Raw genomic sequence first — 19,941 nt, forward strand, 5'->3', positions numbered from 1 at the left:
GTCGGGCTCTGTGCTGACAGCTCAGAGCCTGGAGCCTGTTTCGGATTCTGTGTCTCCCTCACTCTGACTCTCCCTCATTCATTCTCTGTCTCAAAAATAAATAAACGTTAAAAAAAATTTTTTTTAAACCCACTTGACGTAAATAAATTTCAGCCCAAAACTTTTCTTGTTCTAGAATGCCAAGCATGCAGCACCCCCTCAAAGGGAAGTTAGGTAAGTTCCAGGGGCTGACCCATTAATAGAGTGTATGTTTAAAAACAACAGTAATTCTTTTGTCTAGATAAGAAGTTCGACTTTTCTTTCACTTTGACTATATTAGATACATTCACATATGAATTTCATTTAAGTTAAATAGTAAGTTGTCTTTATATACATAGTCAGAAAACATTATAGCCTGGACTTAGCACTCACAGATAAGGAATTGTCAGTCTGCCATTTATGCAAGTTGGTTGTGTTCTCCATGTAATCTCAGTACAGCATTGCTAAGAGCTAAGGCCTCTGTTTTCAAATCTCGAGTCTTTCACTGTGCTGAGTCACATTAGTCACTGTTTCCTTCTCGATGTGGTAACCAGAAATGATTATCTTTCTACCATAAGGATGTTGGGGAATTAACTATTACTAATAATTGTGAAAACAGAAAGCAACAGATACTGTTACTTATACTTTATAGCATGTCTTATGTTAATAAAAATGGGAGGGAAAAAATGGGAGGCCTTGGGTCACCTGAAATTTCCAGTAAGTAGTCTTGGCTTTTGGATGAATAGGTTGTTCATTGGAAGTGCTCTACTGAATTGATCAGCCATGCCAAGGCAAATCCAGTGGACACGGGTAACAGAAATTAGCGACAAAAGGAATACACAGAAAGGAATTAGAACGTTTCAATCCTATAAATATATTTAAAAAGAATTAAATGTCTTAGGGCCATATGTAAATAAAAAGTGTACACCTACCTATACCCTATATGTTGCATGTATAGGTTTCTTTTGTAGTTTTGAAGAATATTTGAGAGGAGCCACTTATTCATGTATGTTTACTTACAATATTTAATCCAGTGACTTGAATGTGGTAGATACTCAGTGAATAAATGATTTTTTTTTTTAAAAAGTGAATTGACAAGTTCTATGACAAGGACCCAGTAAAGTAAAACTTGTTATAGTTACAGACTATCAAATGGCTATTTGTTCAAAAGATTGTGTTAACATGGAAAGCTATTTATAGTGTTAAAAATACGAAAATACAATAATAATGATAGAAAAAAAAAACAACCTTCGAATAAAACAGACCACAGCAAAATGTTACAATAGGACTTTAGAAGGTTCAACTATGGGTATTCTTGTCTCCTCTCTACTTTCCATTTTTTCTTTAACAAACCTATTTCTTAATTATACAATTTGGTCTACCTGTGAAACTGGCAGGGAATGTTATAGGAGTTGATGTATTACTTTGTGACAGCTTATATTTCTGACATAAGGTCATGTTGCTATCTAATTGATAGAGCTTCCAAGCAAGAAGACTAGTTAGAAGGTAACTTATCATAGTTTATGTATTAGCTAAGAACATGTTTAGCTGCATATAACAGAAAACAGTCTAACCAAATTGGGGTTACAATGAGTTCAGGGGTAGCCAGTCTAGGACTGCTGCTGCAGCTTCAAGATATCGTGAATGACTCAGATTCCTACCTTTCTGCTCCAGAATCCTTATCTTGGGGATCTCTTCTTTATATTTCCCACATCATGTTCACTTTCATTTTTGTCATGAGGCTCCATCTCCATCCTTACATTGTGTTATAGGAGAAAGAAGAAAAGAAGAAATGGAAGGGGTGTCTATATATATTAAGGAAGAAGTGGTTTTCTAGAAATCTTCACCATGTGTCTAGAATTATATGCCATGGCCACTCATAAGAGTATGAAATCTAGGAAAATGAGTTTTTTGGCTAGCCACATTGCTAGCCCTCCCCCTTCCTCTAAAAAGTATCAGGCTCTTTCTGATAAGGAAGGGGCAATCATTAGTATCTGCTAACCCTCTTCTCATATAAGGAATATACTTATCCCCTCCCTAAGAGAAACAATCTCAAAGTTACATCCAGTTATTGTAATGAGCTCACAGTCCAGGATCCAGAAGTTCCAATGATATGGAATACTCCCATTGTGTGGCTCTTCATGCTCTGGGAACCAACTTTTAAAGAAAAGTTATTTGCCTCGTACTCCTAATAAGTAATGGTGGGTAGACAGGGTACAGGATGGTGGTAAAAGTCTCATCAGAAAAGGGGAAAATGGGAAATACACAGTGAGCACTGGTACACACAACATCACGTATCTTGTTAGGTAACTAGCAAGAAATCTATGCCCTTGGTCATTTAATCTGTCAGTTCCTGATTTTGTTCTGTAGGAGGACCTTCTTTATCCCATTATCTTCCAGGGATCACGTTTGGGGTGGACCTTGTGGAAAATACCTCTTCTGGAGTAGTAAACCTTTAACAGTCTGAGGAACCTAGATCCAAGAGTGGTGAGTCAAGAACCTGGTGCCATTTTTCTCTCTGGGGCGACTGATGTTCTGAAAGTAGTAGAGGCTGAGAACTAGCTAGAATTTTCAACTGCCTCAGGGGAAGTGGGTAGGGAATGGAAGGTGAAAGATTTGAGTTCAGGGCCTGAGGAAGAAAGACTTCAAACTGGAATTCCAAAGGGCTACACTCTGGAAGTAATGTTTAACTATTAATCCCTGGATTAAGGTGGTCTGTCCTTAATCTAAGTGAACCCCCCCCCCCTCAAATGAACCACACCTTCTCATATTCCTGGCCTCTTATGGGCCCCTCATACACAGAGTCTGAGTTTGGTCATATGACTTGCTTTGGCCAATGACACATTAGTAAGCATGATGCAAAGACTTGCATTCTATTTCACCTATTAGCCTCTGAATTCTGTCCGTATCAATCCTACCTTAGTTGAATGGCCATGACTTGATGCACTGTGAAATACGCCTGCTGGGGAGGTACTACCCTTAATCCATTCTTTGCTGGTGTGTCACCCAGTCTGGTATAGAATAGTTTAAGAAAGCTTGAAACAGTTACTTCTATTACTACTGCTGCTTAGCTCCTGTTTTGATAGGCTTTCATGTTTTGTAAGGTCATAGTTGACTTCTTTTTCAACCCAGAAAGTCTCCGAATTATGGAATTCAGTCAGTTTAGATCTCAGGCAGAGAGCACAGCTTTGCAAGCTGTGGTCCCTTCTCTCTGCCAGCTGTTGGGGATATAAGCCATAATTAACTTCTAGGAAAAGAAAAGGGCCTTTCTTCTCCAATATGTAGAGATTACATGAATTGAACGTAGTGTTTCTTCCTCTACCACTGAAGGGCTGTTCGATATAGGAAGAGGCTTACCATCCAAGCCATTTTATGGTCCAGAAACTATAGCGAAGTCACATGCAATGTATATACTAAAGATGAGTGTATGGTACTCTGCAAGTTCCACGAAGACAGGCATGGCGTCTGAGCTGATCAAGGCTGTATGTAGCCTAATCCTAGTTACACACACAATAGACACGGAGCAAACATTTGCTGAGTGAATAAATTATTCACTATGGTGTTTAAGGGCTTTCAAGCACATACATTCGCTCTTACTGTCAAAACCCCAAAGGTAGGTTTCCCTTCTGTTACGCTGCCTACGTTTCCCGTGAAACGGAGGAGTGTCCACGACCGACCGCGTCGGGTAGGCTACTGGCCGGGGTGCGCTGCTGGGCCGGGCCGTCAGGTATGCGGAGGGCGACCCCGTCTGGCCACAGTGGCAGTAGCAGCCGTTTGTCTCCTCTTGGGGTCCAGCGGCGTCAAGGGCAGGAGGCGTCTTACCAGGAGGCAAATAAAGCCTACTGTACAGAAACCGCTCGTTCCGTTGCACATCCTCTCGGGTGCTCGGGTTTCCTCGGAACACCGTGACCCCTCACGTGTCTGCAGTCAGGTAGAGCCTCCCTCACGGGGCGCACACTTACCCTCTTCACAGCCGTGCGCGCTCTCCAGCCCGCGCGTGGATCTGGACCCTCGGGGACCCAGCTGGCCGCGGAAGGACACGCCCCCTCGCGGGAGCACGCGGCCGCCGCAGGCACCCCTCGCGCGCCTCCCTGCCAGAGAGCGCGCACGCGCACGCGGGGCGGGCCTCCTTCCCGGCACCCACTGAGCGCCCGGCCCTCTCACCCCACCCCTCTCCCCCGCTGCCCAGGCTCCGCCTCCGCGACGGGGCAGCAGAGAGGAGGCGACCGGAAGCCACTTTAAAGCAGAGCTCGGGGTGACAGGCGAGCGAGCTGGATCGGGAGTGCGGTTGCGGCTTTCTGCACTCCCGGTGGCGGAATGGCCAGTTCGCTGCTTGTCGCGTCTCCGGCCTGCGACCCTTAGACGCCTAAGCCTGCCCTGCGCGCCGATCCTCCCGCGCGGACGCTGCCGGCGAGCCGGCGGTGAGGCGACTCGGCTCCTGCGGTCCGTTCTCTCAGGCAGCGTGATCAGGTAAAGGGCTCCGGGTGGGCTCTGAGGAGCCGACGAGAAACCTTAGCTGGGATGGTGGGCGAGGACGGGGGTCTCCGGCTTCGCAGCCTCTCACGGATCTAGGGGTGATTGATGTTTAGACTGTGCCTTTTTCTACCAAATTCACTCGGATCCCGTCAGTACCGGGATGGGATTGGTGTACACTTCTTAATCACTTACGGCCTCGGGCAGGTGTATAAATCTGAGGAAGACACTGAAGGGTTTAGTCAGGGTCGCCGGCGTCTCCCCAGTCCCACTTGGTCTGGGTGGGCGCGGGGGCACGTCTATGCGGCCTCCCCCGCCGGGCGGACCCCGAGCGCTCTGAGGCGAAGTGAGGAGAAGCACTTCGCAGATTGAGGGGCAGGGCACGGCAGCTGCGGGGAGCCTTTCGGCAGACCCGCGTTCCGGCGGCAGCCCAGAAGTTTGCAGGCTGTTTTCAGATCAACTTTGAAGGCACAGGAGTCCTCGCCTTCCTCCCCGCCACCTCGAGAAGCGCCGACCGCCTTCCCCCCCCCCGCGCTTCTCGGCTCATTTCTGCGAGCCTCCGAGACTCGCAGGACGATCCTCGCAGGAAGGTCGGTTGAGGAGGCGAGCAAGCAATTAAGTGTGGACGGCGCCCTGGGGGGCTTCTGGGATGGGGGGAAGCCTGGGCGGGGGTCGCTGGTTGGGACGAGGCTGCGGGGAGGTTTTGGGGGCGCTCCGGAGCCTGCCGCGGGGAAGGCGAGGGTGCGATGCTCCGGAACGCCGGGAATTGGCCGAGCCGGGCGGCGCCTCGGTCGCGCTGCGCGGAGTTGGCGCGGCCCCGGGGGCGGAGCTGCGGAAACCGCCGCGGCCGGCAGGAGGCGTCTCTCGGACCCGGGCTCGACGTCCGGGTGTCGCGCAGGGGCTGCGCGGGGGAAGAGTCCTGAGTTTGCAGCGGGCTGTTTCGGTGCACTGCGCCGGGGGCCGGGAGTGAGATCACGAGGTGAGGGGTGGAGCGGTAGGTCGCCTGCAGCGGGGGGACCGGAGGAAGTGTCCTTCCAATCTTTATTTTTCTGTTATGCAAACTAATTGAGGAACTGGGTTCTAGTGACTTCCCCACTCCAGCCACTTCAGTTCTCCGCCTCTTCCTCAGTTTTATTTCCCAGTTTGACGGAGGGCAATAACAGGAAAAGTTACCGTGTGTGTGTGTACACCTCTATAAATAAAATTGGTTCAGTGTCTGTTTTGCCTTGGGTGGATGTGGTAGGAGTGGCGTGTGTGTGTGTGTGTGTGTGTGTGTGCGTGCGTGTGTGCGTGCATGCATGCGCGCGCGCGTGTCTGTGTGCGCGCGCGCACGCACTCGAGGGGAAGGCACAGGCGGGTTTAGTGGGGTGGAGAGGGAATACCACAATCTGTGCCAATTGTGCCTTGAGGCAAGAGCGCCGAGTGATGAATAATAACGCCTGGCTTGGCGGCTTTCCAGTTGATTTATGTCTTATGTCAAGTCCCTCCTTCCCTAACAATGCCAGCTCACACCGAACTCTTTCTGCCTTTTCCTTTTGTACTTACCGTGTGCCCTAACACCTGGCTCTATACAGTTGAACGCTAAAAAACAAGTTGGAACTTTCCGGGTCCACCTATATGTGGATTTTGTGTACTACTGTAAATGTGTTTTCTCTTCTTTGTGATTTTCCCAACCTTTCCTGTAGCTTACTTTGTTGTGAGAATACAGTACAATAACACATGTAACACAAAATTTGTGTTAATCGGCTGTTTGTTATTGGTTAACGGTAGGCTGCTAGTAGTTAAGTTCGGGACTCAAAAAGTTATGGATGGATTTTTCCAGGGGTAGGTTCCATGAACCGCCTCTTCCACCCACCTTGTTCAAGGGTTAGCTGTACTGTGCTTTCTTTGAGTTTGATCATTATGAACTTTTTATACATAGATTTATGAATGTTTCCAGTTAGATCTTTAATATTCATTTTTCTGGGGATTCAGTTGTATAATTTTGTTATTGTTGACCTATAAAGGCTAACAGAACAGGTGCTTTTTCTTCAGTTATTCAGTTAAAAAATATTATGGAGCACCTGTGTGCATTGTGCTAGGCATAGTGCTGGTCACCTGGGATGAGTATTTGATGAAGCCACGGACCCTTGCATCAATGATCTCTTTTTCTTTTAGTCTGTTGGCAGAGAGAGAGAGAGAGAGAGAGAGAGAGAGAGAGAGAGAGAGAGAAGATTAATTGCTTATCACCAGCTCTTTTCCACCTCCTACAGTGCTAAGGAGGAGACAATGATATTTGTCATTTTACAGAGTTTGCTTTGCTTTTGACTTTAAGTTCTAGTTTTTTTCAAGGGGTCTGATTCTTTGAAGAGAGCACCTTTTTGGTTTGAGTAGCTCATTAGGAAGCTGTGACATTTGGTGTGTGTGTTTTATATTCTTGCATTATTTTTCTATAATATGGCTTCATTTGCTTTAATAGATAAAGCCATGTATGTGTCATTTCTGAAGACAAGGACAAGGAGGCCCTTTTGCAGTTAAGAAGTTGTGTTTGGTCTCTAAAACAGCCTATAGTGGTTGCTGCTGATGTAGCTTCTGTTGCTAAACAAGCAACTGGCATTCCTTCTCCAATAGTGGTAATGTTTTGGGAATTGTGAAAGTAGACCCCTAACATCCTTCAGGAATATATTTGAACTTAGAAGTGCTTCAACATGCCCCTGGCTTTCTCCCACATAACATTTCCATTGACAGCCCCTGTTTCCTGGGTAGATTCTCATGCTTTAAATTCACTCACTATTTAACTTTGAAGTTAATCTTTAATTTGGTGAAAAATTTTTTTTTTTTTTTTTTTTACAAAGAAACCGTTTTGTCACCTCGTGAGATAGGTGATAAACAACTGTGAAGAGAACCACAAACCAGAGAAGTTGTGGTTTCCCTGCTGTCATCAGTTAGCCACACTTATTTCTACACCCCACCCCCCAACTCCACCCTAGACTTACAGTAAAAACTGATACTCCAGCAGAATTACCAATCATATATTGTCCACAAATAAATGTCAAGAGTCTATTAGAAGATACTGTCTCTTTACCTTTACCTGCTATGGGCTTTTGAATAGCCTTGGCTGCTTTGGAACCTTAATTTCTCATTAAAATTTAAAATTGACCCATAAAGATGAAATATGGTATAAGAGGAGTGACTTCAGGGACTTAGTCACAGACTAAAACAAAACATTTTGATGAATGAATGGGATCCAGTTGTTGTCAGCTTGCAAATGATCATCTTCTTTCCTTTCCTGGTAGGATTTTTAGACTCTGAGGAGCAATTGGAGCTCATCCACACCATGGAAATGGAAACCACCGAACCTGAGCCAGACTGTGTAGTGCAGCCTCCCTCTCCTCCTGATGACTTTTCATGCCAAATGAGACTCTCTGAGAAGATCACTCCATTGAAGACTTGTTTTAAGAAAAAGGAACAGAAGAGATTGGGAACCGGAACCCTGAGGTCTTTGAGGCCAATTTTAAATACTTTGCTAGAATCTGGCTCACTTGATGGCGTTTTTAGATCTAGAAACCAGAGTGCAGATGAGAGCAGCTTACATGAACCTATTGTGAAAAAACCCCTGGAAATCAATCCATCATGTCCACCAGCGGAAAACAGTATGTCTGTCCTGATTCCTGATGGGACAAATGTTGGGGGCCAAATACCAGAAGCTCATCCTTCCACTGATACTCCAGAACAAGTGGTTCCAATCCAGGATCACAGCTTTCCACCGGAAGCTATCAGTGGGACGGTGGCAGATTCTACAGCAGGGCACTTCCAAACTGACCTTTTGCACCCCGTTTCAAGTGATGTTCCTACTAGTCCTGACTGCATAGACAAAGTCATGGATTACATTCCAGGGGTTTTCCAAGACAACAATTTTACAATCCAGTACATTTTGGACACCAGTGATAAGTTGAGTACCGAGCTTTTTCAGGACAAAAGTGAAGAGGCTTCCCTTGACCTTGTGTTTGAGCTGGTGAACCAGCTACAGTACCACACTCACCAAGAGAATGGAATTGAAATTTGCATGGACTTTTTGCAAGGCACTTGTATTTATGGCAGGGATTGTTTGAAGCACCACACGGTCTTGCCATATCATTGGCAGATCAAGAGGACAACTACTCAAAAGTGGCAGAGTGTATCCACTGATTCCCAGGAGCACTTGGAAAGATTTTACTGTAACCCAGAGAATGATAGAATGAGAATGAAGTATGGGTATGTATTTATAACTACTTTAAAACTATTGTTAAGTCCTATAGAGAAGGTCAAGAGGCTAAATGCTTATTAGTAGGGTAGTTTCTTTCAGTAGTAACCTAACAGGTTTTATTCTTTTCTTTACTGTTACTCTTTCAGCTGTATGCTAACCTGGTTTTTCATGTTGGTTTAATGCAGAGTATTCACCTAACCAGATTATGAAGTTTTATGATTTGAACAATCCATATGTCACTCTGTACAGTATGTGTGTGCCAGAGAAGTTGCATATACATTGAATGTTGTGAATCAGATACTGTTTTAATCACACAAAAGAGCTTGCTTTTGAAAGAAAATCCAAGGTTAATCTTACTGTAGCACAAATAATGAATACCAAATTTATCTAATTTTAAAGTTTTGCATGTTGAGTAGCTGCTAGTTTTTTAAAGGAAAATAGTATCATTTGGAGATATCTGTGTCCCTCTTTCCATTTTGAATGATATGGTTTTTCTATGAGCTTCTTCCCAAACTTCTGAATCATGCCCAAACATTAATTTTTTTTTTCTTTTTTAAGTTTCCTTAAGTCTTTCTACCTTTAAGTTTATTATTCTGTTTACCTTGTAGAGAAAATTGTTCTACAATTCAGGCTGTTTTCTTAGACCTGAGCAGTGAGTTGAAGGGAAATTTTATGTTAATAGATATGTTGATTTACAGAGAAATTTTATGTTAATAGATATGTTGATTTACCATTTACATAAAAAACAGTAATCCTCAAGTTTTTGTATGCAAGACATGTATGTAAATAATTCAGTTCTTTTAGTGCAAATTCAGATAGGGAACTGAAATTTCCACATCTGAATTCTTACTTAATTGAATATAAATTGAAAGAAATGGTAGTTGCCATGTGTGAAGTTGCTAGTGTAAAAATGGCTGTGTAATAAGCATTAATCTTTACATTTCAAATTTGTTTCTCCTGTAGTATAGGAGTTAAAGTATATGATGTTACTAGCTATTTGTCTATGACCAAGAGAAAGGATTAAAATTCTATGAGGGGAGAAGAACACATCTGTCCATGCTACCTGACTTGGGAGACAATGAAGGCAACCTGACAGCTTCACAGATAATGAATGGCCTAATACAGTACTGAGAGGCATGACCCATAGAAAGGAAAAATATGCTGAGAATCCTAACCCACAAGTCTGAGAGAAAACTTTCTTAAGAGTCCTCTTTTTTCACAGATAAGTTGGGTTACACTAACCCAAGTGTCTGGAGAGCCAGTAATCAAATGGTGTCAGTAAACGTTTCCAAGTTGTCTAATTTTGTTAGTCTTGATGTTAACCTTCTGTGTTCTAACATAGTGCCAGGGCATTGTTGGTATTGTAGAAACCAGGTTTTTGGTTTTGTTTTTTAATTTGTTCCCTTTTAGTATTAGGTAAGTGGTTTTCTTTTGATATTGCATTATGTAAGTTGTATAGTACACAGATCTGTGTGTCTTTTTAGCAACTTAATTATCGTGAGACTAGAACTTTGCATCATTTGTTTCAAAAGGGATGCATGGGATAAAATGAGAAACAATATAAGGCCCAAGTTTAAGGCATTGTTATATGGAAGCCCCTTGGGATAAAAGTAAGATAATACTAAGAATGTAGCTTTCCTGATCAGGAAAATCAAGATGTTATCAAGACAATACATTTATTAATACTAGGTTTTCAAGATTCTATCTTGCTTGGGTAGCAAAATTTCTTAGATCCTGCAATAAAGCTAAGTACATTTAACTTTCTTCTTCTTCTTTTTTTTTTTTAAGCCAGCATTGGAAGAGAGAAAAATGTTTTCTATTTTATCTTAAAAATCTTTTTTTAATAAGGTATTGTCCAAAATCTCTGTTGCCCATGAGCTAGCAATTCTAATTGGTATGTCAAGGGTAATTAATTTTACATATTCTCAAAGCCACTGTAATCCTTCCATCTCCAGATTGCAAAAGTGCAGAACAGTGGCCTCCCACTTCACTCTTATGAAGCAAATTTCCAGTCTGCTGAGTACTTCAGCATCTTGGTACATTAAGTTTCTATCTGTTTGAATTGGTCAGGAAGAAACTAGCAGGACTATTGTCCAACGCATTACATTCTGTTACCATGAGCAAAGCAAGACAGGTATTTTGATCTCAGAAAATCCAAGAACTCTCTTAGATCAGGTATTTTAAGTGTCAGTGAATTATTGTAATTACTAATTCTGCTGCTACATTGTTAATGGTAGTAAGTGGTCCTGCTCTGATAAAAATAGCAAAAAAGTATTAACAGTTAATTACTAGTAAAGTGAAGTTCTCCATAGACAACAGTAAGAAATATAAGATTGTAGATAGCTAAGTGTCAAAAATTAGGCTTTTGGGAAGTTGACCTGTGGTCATTGCAACCTGGTTTTCCTTGTATTCCGAAGCGATGTTGTGTTTCCTGGCAACAAGATGCAGATAACGGCATGTTGAGCCTTGCTGAGAGATTCACAAACAAGCTGGAGCAGCCCAGGTTCACATGGTTACCACATTATTTGGCTAAAGCTATTAATCTCTGTGGTCAGGCCTGTAAAGCTGGTCTATCTGTACAGATTGCACATAACCAGGAAGTGTGTGTTCAGCTGTGTATATGTCCAAGTCTGGCCTAGCAGTCTTCGGATGCAGAAACAATGAATGGCAGTTGTTTTTCCCACTTATTTTCAGCAGTTTATACGACTTGGTAGATCATTATTATATGCTATATCCGTGAGATACTTCATTGTATGTATGGAACTTGGGAAGAGTTCATAGTTCTGGGTCTCTAGCAGAGACAAAAGTTTGTAGTCTCAAAACTGCAGATGAAATTCTTTGTTTTGCAAATGGATTGGATTTAACATCTAATTTAATCCAAATTAGATGTACAGTATTTATTTTATTCTCAAGAATGAAATTGGAAAGGAAGTTGAGCCAGATAAGTTCACAGGTCTCTTCCAACTCTTTAGTCAAGATGTCTAGATGCTAAAAATGTTTTAAAAAGAGGATTTCAATAGTAAATGCTTACTTGGTTTATTATAGTGAAATTATTTTAATTATTCTTTTCGAGTTTTGTCTTTATCCCAAATTATGATACAATCCCACTTCGCTTTTTCACTCTGCTTTTATATATCTCTAGATGTTTATTGCTGACATCAACTGAAAGTAGTTGTATGTATGAACTCCCCATATTTAGATGCCAAGGCTTCTTTTGTACACGGGATGGGCTTTGGAGAATTTCCAGATTCCAAATACACAGTTAAGAAAACAACATTGAATGTTGTGTTTTAGATTAAGAAAACATAGTCTCTGACAGCTTAGGCACTCATCCTTATAGAAAATGATACTAAATGGCAGGACTAAGCAATTTTGAAAGAGCTTTACAAACTGTGTGGAATACTGTTGTGGGTAATTGAAATTGTGGAGGATGTGCAAATCTCCCTTTAGCAACTGAGATCACCATTGTTTTTCATTTTACATTCATTTTAAAGTGTGCCAGAATACAGAATAGTCTTCCAGTTATTATCACCCATAAAGAAAAGGCACTCTGCAGAATATATTTTGGAGGTAACCTGTACATGAAAATATGACCAGTGATTATTTCGAATTCTGAATTTCCTGAAAGGGGGAGGGTGAAGAAGAAAATTGCAAACCCTGATTCCATGGTTAATTTTTCTCAGAGGCCAATGTTGTTTTCTCCTCTTTTGGAATTAAGGCTTATTGATACGAGAGGGAGTTTTACTAGTTATGGTTTAAGCATAGAGAGTTGTTATAGCCTTAGTTTTGAGTGATTGTGATTGCTCTTAGGAGTTTTTTGTGTTTTTCTTTAATCTGGCCAAGGGACAATACCATTAGATGATTTCACAGGAACTCTGTGAAAGAAGACAGAGAGGACTGCATATTAATGATAATAGAGAGCATATGCTCCTATTTTTTATTTGACTTGAAGAGTGCATGATCTAAAGTAGAGCAAGCTCCTGACTGAACTATACTAGAATAGTTAATTTAGCCAAGTTAGCTCTGGCCTGCACAGCTGTGATGATATAGGAACTAACTCATTATGTGTTATTGATAACACTGGAGAGAGGAGAACAGCTGAAACTTACTGTGCCTTGTGACTTTTTGGTATTTCTTGAATATACACAGCTGGATGAGTTTGAATTTATTTTAAAAATTCCTGCCTAAGAGAAAGAGAGAGCTCCATAAGCAAGAACTGTGTTTGAAGTGACTTTCAAAATGTGTGCCTTCTGCTTTAGGATAAAGCAATCCAATGAATTATTTTTTGTACCTCTTTATGCTCTATTTACATATGAAATAAAACTAATTGGCTTCTGTCTATACTAATCCAGAGGAGTTACTGGGTCTGTGTAGAGCTATCATGGGAATCAATAGCAATCATCCATTTATTTCCTTTCTGTTTTTTTGTCAATAAGAAGATTAGACTTTTTGAAGCAGCTGTCACCTGGCTGCAGGTTGGGGTCAGTCTGTTCCTGAAGTATTTATGGTAATGAAAATGAACCTTGCTAAAGCCAAAGATGTATAACTTTTAAATCAGACAGTTGAAGAAAATAGCTTATAAGGTTATCTGGCATGATATAGTATGCATTTTCTTGCATTGACTCTAAAGCTTTTATTTTTTATTATAAATAAGTGGGAAAAAATAATGGTCCATTCAACATTTAAGACTTCATTCTGCATATGTGGACATGAAAAAGCTGCAATTTGATGAAGTCTGCTATGTTCCTGTATCTCTTTCTTACTTTTACACTAGAATTTCTGGATTCTGGATTTGCATTCTACTATGAAGCAAGTAAATTCATAAATTTTGTCTGTGCATCTCTGATCTAAGTGATCCTTAGTTTTATATTAGGCTTGGGGGCTCTTTCTAAAGGGTGAAACAGTATGGAGCCCGTACAAAACTTGGCTACTCAAGAGATGCTACTAAAATCCAGCCATTTGAGATTATGACTGTTTTCCTATGACCTCTTTTATTTCTTATCCTTTGATTTGAGACCACCAGATTCCGCATCCTTTATCTGATTGTAATAATTTTGATCACACTTAAGTTTGTACCTGATGTCCTCTTAATCTAGATCAGCAACCCTTAATAATTACTGGTGTCCTGTTTGAGAGTTGCACTTGCCTTTTTTGTGGAAGGAAAACTTAAGTACATGTGTATATTTTTACAAAGGAAAAACATACTTGGAGCTATAAGATGATTTTTGATTATTCTGGCACAACTTTATAAGGCTGGTTCTGGTAATTGGATACTGTTAAGTTTTGCAAGAAATTCCCTTCATAAAAGCAGCTGGATTTCTCTTTTAAAATATATCTGGGAGTTTTAAACTAAAGTGAAGTGAACTTGAGTGATTTTGTATCTTTGGAAGACACAAGAGTGCTGAGGGTTGAGCCATGTTCTGTTTCATTCTGGGTTTGAAATTTTTAGGTAATAGCTTAAGATCTTGGGTTGAACTGAACTTTGTGACACCATAAACACAAACTGTATAAAGGAATAAAATACTTATGTTCTAAAGTTCACCATTTCTAGGAGCAAACAAGTACCTTTTAGGTATGAGGAACTTTTTTAACAAAATCAGATGTATTATATTTATAGGTTATCTGTGGTATTGCTTTCTAGAGTCTAGGAATTATTATGCACAGACTTGCCTCTATTTAAAATCCCTGTAAGTTAAAAAAAAAAATTAAGAAAAAAAGGGGTCACCTGGGTGGCTCAGTCTGTTAAGCCACTGACTGCTGTTGACTTAGGCTCAGGTCATGATCTCACAGTTCATGAGTTCGAGCCTCGCATTGGGCTCTGTGATGACAGCTCAGAGCCTGGAGCCTGCTTTGGGTTCTGTGTGTCCCTCTCTCTCTCTCTCTGCTACTCCCCTGCTTGTGTTGTGTCTCTCTCTTTCTCTGTCTCTCTCTCAAAATTAAACATTAAAAAAATATCCCTGTAAGTGTTAAACCTAATCCAGCCCAGTCCCTGATACATGAACTAAAAGCCTTGAAATTCTAATATAAATTCCTTGTTAATAGGGGAATTTAAAATGGCAGTGGGTAAGTTCTGAAATACATCCTGAAGTCTGGCAGGGGGAAAAAAAGGATTTTATGTAAAATAAATTCCATTCAACTTGGTAGTTTATAAATAAGGTTTATATTTGATTTGTGCAGAATTACAATATAGCAGTCTTGTGCTAACTATAACCAATTCTGTGATCACTAAGTTAAATTTTAGAAGTTGATGATATTAACACTTTTAATTGTGAAACTTAAAATTTTCCTTGCTGACCTAACCTATTGCTGACCTAACCTGTTGCTAAGACAAGTGTAGAAGGGAGTTAACTAAGCATTCCTATTTGCTGTGTCCACACAACGAAATGTGTCTGTCTCCTTGATCTTTCTCTGTCCTATGTGCTGTTTACTTACTGGCAACACCCACTTGGCCAGTAAAGAACCTTTGCATGGTCATCACGATGAAAGGGTAAACTCTTATGACAGTGAGAATGCTAATGACTGTTCCCTTTCACATTCTACAGAAACCAGTGATTTGCCAGTATGTGTGCCACAAAATGTGTCAGGAGTGTATTAGAATCTCCCATGACTAAGTTATTTGAGAAAGAGTTCAGGAAATTTGTATTCTTTATGCAAATGGATGTCCTTTATTTGGGCACTATTGCTTCTGGGCAAAAGGAAGGGTTTGTGAATAGTCTTACTTGAACATAGCACTTCTCTTATGACTGGAAAATATGTTTGGGCCATACTTACAGGAATTTCTCTCTGTTACGTTACCTTCTTTCCTTTTTGGATTAAGAGATTTTTAAACTGCCTCTTCTCATTTGACATATAGCCATAGAGTTTAGGTGACCTTCTTTGCTTGAAATTTTTACCAGCACTGAATAGTCAGGGCAAGAACGGCAGCGGTAGGGGCCCAAGGGTGATTTTGCTTGTAGTAGTGTGTGTGCTTTCAGAATCTTGCCTGCACCCTGTGATCTTCACAGCTCCTGCAGCTGATCAGGGCGTGGAGAGGGCAAATGGTACAAAATACTCTAAATATTTCCTGTTGCGGTTGGTTTTTGGTTTCTGACTGTCACCTGGCTTCGCTCTTTCACTTCCAGGCATTGAGAGAATAAAAATAAATGCAGCAGAAATACTAGATTTGCTTTCTGAGGTAATAAAAGAAAGACCTCCTTGAATGGGGGTAGAATATGTGAAACAGAAGGAACTTTGTTTGCTTACTTTCTGATGTTTCGATTGTCCAAATGCTGCCACACATCAGAAAATAATTTAGGCTGTCTATTGATAAAATTGAATCTATCAGAGAAGCTTGGTTTTGTAGAATCCCTCTCCCCTCGAAAAAGTTACTGATTAAAGATCCTTTTGAAAGGTTTTGTGATCATAGTTTATGAAACTTAGATAATTAAAAAAGTATCTCTTAATATGTTTTCTGTAGGGAGTCTTTTGTTTTCCCCCCTTTTGAGAAATTTGCTTTAAAAAACTCAGGAAGTGATGAATTCTCTATATGGTTAGTTTGCATACATTCAAATCTCTAGTCTTGAGACCTCTCATAATAAGCCATCAAAGTGTATATTAATTTGCTCATTTATCAGTTAATCTGCACTAACCAGGCAAAAAGACAAGGCTAAATTGAGAAAATTCTGAATAAAAACCTTTTTTAAAGGAATTTGTAATTTTAAAAGTCAATCTCTAAATAAATTAAGCTAATAGATTGTATCTTACTGGTGGTTATTAGAGGATATATTTTATAATGTTTATAATTATTTCATTTATGTGTAAATGAGTTCTGAATTGTTTGAGGTTATTTGAAAGTAATTTTTAAAGCAATTTTAGCACTTACATACAGTTGATTTTGTAATTAAGTAGAAAAGTTATATAAACAAATATATTTCAGCCCTCTTTCAATGCTGTCAAATTCTATATCCATAAAATTAATCAGTATTGTGCCTTGAGTACATGGCAAACAATTTTTATTGTCTACTTTGAGGTAAGATAGAAACTTCACAGTTTTAAAAATATTTCACTTAACAAATGGGATATTTACTCCTCTTCATTAAAAGCCGTAACTTCATAATTTAAGGCAGTGTACGATATGATACACATTAAAAAAAAAGTCTGTTATATGCTGTCTATCCCAGCTATTCTTATAGAAATTAAGTTTCATTTCCTCTTCAGGCCATGGTTGACAAGTATGTCTCACTTAAGTTACCTTCTAGGAGCCTCAGGACATGTGACTGAACTTGGATAAAAGTTAAGGCTGTATGACATTTCTGATGTCTTCAGAGTGCAAAATTTAATCCCATGCCTCTGTAAATAGATAGCAGTGAGATCTTCTGATCTCATAAGTGTAATTTTATTTATGAAAGATTTTAGGCTTATCCACGTCTTATTAGAAAGTTCTTTTGTGTTCTTTCCTTCGATCTAGTAGTTTTGTAATAAAAACAAGCAAAAAACTTAATTTAATTTAGTAAGTTCTTTTCCTCAAGTGAATATTGTAATTTGCTTTTAGTGGTTGCATAGGGCACAGGGGTGTATGGTATTTTTTAAAGGTTTAGGAAACACTTAGGTGTACTCAAATGTGTCTTAGTACAAAGGTTTTTGAGAATAAACTGTGTTATGTGTTTGTTTAGTTACCCACCTACTTTTGGAGAATACAGAATTCCGAAAGCTTAAAAATAGTATTCTTTCATGTAGGAAATCTACCTGCCTGCCTTTTTTCTCCTCTTATTTATCCTCTCATTTTTATTTCAGTGTGTTCATTCTAGAATGACTTTAAGACCATAGGTAGATGTCTAACAATTTGTAAATCAGACATGGGGTTTAAGCACACAGATCACAGTGATTCTAGACAGCATCCATTCACTAATTTTGTGCCATGTCATTCACCTGCTTCCAAAATATCTCAGGAGGTAACAAGGGAGCAGCACATACAGTCAGGATTTTGCTTTACAATGATCACCTTTTTAAAAATTGATTCCCAGAAACTCATTGTGAATCATCTTAAAGTGAGGATATTTTTACCCAAGAATCATTTGAGGTACTTAGAACCATAAGATAAATCCATGACCCAAGTTTGATGTTAATTGTTTTACGGAGTGAGCTAAGCCTCAGCAATCCTGTTTTGATGAGGTGAGGGTCTCCTTAGAAGTGGATAGATTGAATTGTCAACATTTGATTCTTAGCCTGCCCATAACTACTGAGGGTCGTATGCATCATAATATAAACTTCCAATTTTGATTTGTAGATATGTCTGTGCCTGTAGCTACTCCTGGATATAAAGGGGGAAAATCCAGTTGTTACCAAGACCCATGTTGTAGTGTAGAAGTTAAGTATAGAATTCTAACCTCTGGTAAATATTGAAAGATGTTGGTATGTATGTAAGAATTTATAGATGATTTTTATTGCCTCAGGAACTCTGTGTTATTTATTTGAGTCAGTGTTAGCAAAAATCTTAATTAGTAACAGAATAAATGACGGTTTACTATGTTTCCGAAGCATAAAGTTAGAATGCATAGTCCTCTGAAGTTTAATCACTACACCACTATCACATAATATGTTGGTATTATATATGCGATGGCTTTGATTCTCATCACCTTGTAACATATTTGAAGGGATATGCAAGCTTCTAAATATTCCAGCATTGCTAAATGAGTCCTGGAAACATCAAAGCCAGGTATCAAAAGCCAGCTATATTTTGTGTGTCTGTGAAATTTCTTCAGCAGCAACAAACATGTCGCATCTCTCATGCCTGTCTCAAATCTGTAGCAGAAGACTACATCATAGTAATAAAATTATTAGAGGACCTATTAAGTGTGTCTAGTTAACTGATTAGGGCAAGTGTTAGTTTGGGATCATAGGTTAATCCTTGTAGAAACCAGTTAATGCTTAGAGGATAGAAGCCAAATTTTGGAAATCTAACCCATCTGATTAAAACTGTACTGAGTAGGCCCAGAAAACTCATTTTTAATTGACCTTTACTAAAATCCGAGTTCTATATTTTATTTGCATCATCTTTCCACTTAAATGTGTTCTACCTCCTGCAATTCCTGTCTCATGTAATGGCACCTTATCCAGTCGTCTAGATCAGAAACTTGGGACACATCCTAGACTCTACGTTCCCTTCAGCCTCACATGTAATCTTATTTTATGTAGTTAGAGTCTAACTCTTAAATACCTCTCAAATCACCCCTATTGTTGCCTCCTTAGTTCTCAGTCATCATTTGTCTCATGTGCAGTTCTAGTAGTTACAGATGGTTAAGCATAGAATAATAAATATTAATAATAAACATGCTAATAAGTATTTAGCAAGTAAGTGTCTGTCTCCACCCTTCCCCCTCAGCCTTCCCCACCCTCCCCTACCAAAGATAAACAAATCAGTCCTTCATACCACCACTGTTGCAGTGGCTTTTTAAAAGGCAAGTCTGAACTTTGTTAAAAATCCACCAGTGAGTCCTATTGCCCACAGAATCAAGTCCTGACCTCTTAACCCAGTATACAAAGCTCTTCATTATCTAGCCCAGCCAAACTATCCAGTCCAGTCTTATCTCTTATCATCCCTCTCACACGCACATAAACCCTGACCTCCCACATGAACTGTATGTACTGCACGCCCTTGGGTCTCTCGTGCCTTGTTTGGTTGGCTTCTACACATGTCAGTCACTCTGCATGTGATGTCTTGCCTCCCATTGTCTTGCTTGATGACCAGCCAGACTTGGCTCCCATTTCATCTATTCTAGAATACCCCCATGTCCCCTTTCCTGACCCTTTTTCCAGCAGAGGTAGGCCCTCTGCCTCTGGTACTCAGAGCACCATTGTGCCACACTTCACACTGTACCACTGGGTTTGCTTCTCTCTTCTTACTGACACTAACCTTTCTTCATCTTATCCCCAGCACAGAGCCCAGTGGTTAATATATTTACTGAAGATGTTTTTGTTTTTGTCGCATTTCTTTTCTTGGTTTCAAACAATTTGTAAATACAGAGAAATTATCTGAAACGGTTATATTCTTTACTGAGCTTCCAAATGCATAATCCCAAGAACTATTTATCTAACAAACGTCATGTTCTTACTAATTTCTATTTTGTTCAGGAACGTTTTAAAAAATAGTTTTGGTTTTCATTACAGCTCTGTTTATTATCATTTACATCATAGGCCCTGTTTACTTTTTTTTTTTTTTGTATTTGCAGTATACATAGAAGACTATA

At 40.0% G+C, this 19,941-nt stretch overlaps 1 protein-coding gene and 1 long non-coding RNA gene across 6 annotated transcripts in view; one reads left to right on the forward strand and one right to left on the reverse strand.

The window, feature by feature from the left end:
- Positions 1–44: 44 nt before the first annotated feature.
- LOC121033893 (uncharacterized) lies at positions 45–4,128 on the reverse strand. Of its 5 annotated transcripts, none has more exons than XR_005792179.1 (4): positions 3,981–4,128; positions 1,680–1,773; positions 724–783; positions 47–85 (listed from the first exon to the last, which is right to left on the reverse strand). It is a non-coding gene; the product is annotated as an uncharacterized LOC121033893 (long non-coding RNA). The 5 variants fall into 5 exon arrangements; XR_005792176.1 differs by having other exon boundaries at positions 55–85; positions 724–786; XR_005792177.1 differs by lacking the exon at positions 724–783 and having other exon boundaries at positions 45–85; positions 3,981–4,123.
- Positions 4,129–4,241: 113 nt separating this feature from the next.
- TIPARP (TCDD inducible poly(ADP-ribose) polymerase) overlaps positions 4,242–19,941 on the forward strand; it is a 29,805-nt gene continuing 14,105 nt past the window's right edge. Inside the window, exons 1-2 of the mRNA XM_040480577.1 lie at positions 4,242–4,488; positions 7,767–8,724. Of these exons, the coding sequence (XP_040336511.1) occupies positions 7,808–8,724 (917 nt within the window). The 5' untranslated portion in view covers positions 4,242–4,488; positions 7,767–7,807. The remainder of the gene's footprint in view (positions 4,489–7,766; positions 8,725–19,941) is intronic.

This window comes from Herpailurus yagouaroundi, unplaced genomic scaffold, assembly GCF_014898765.1.
Source record: "Herpailurus yagouaroundi ecotype Mexico unplaced genomic scaffold, PumYag 159, whole genome shotgun sequence".
Taxonomy (NCBI): domain Eukaryota; kingdom Metazoa; phylum Chordata; class Mammalia; order Carnivora; family Felidae; genus Herpailurus; species Herpailurus yagouaroundi.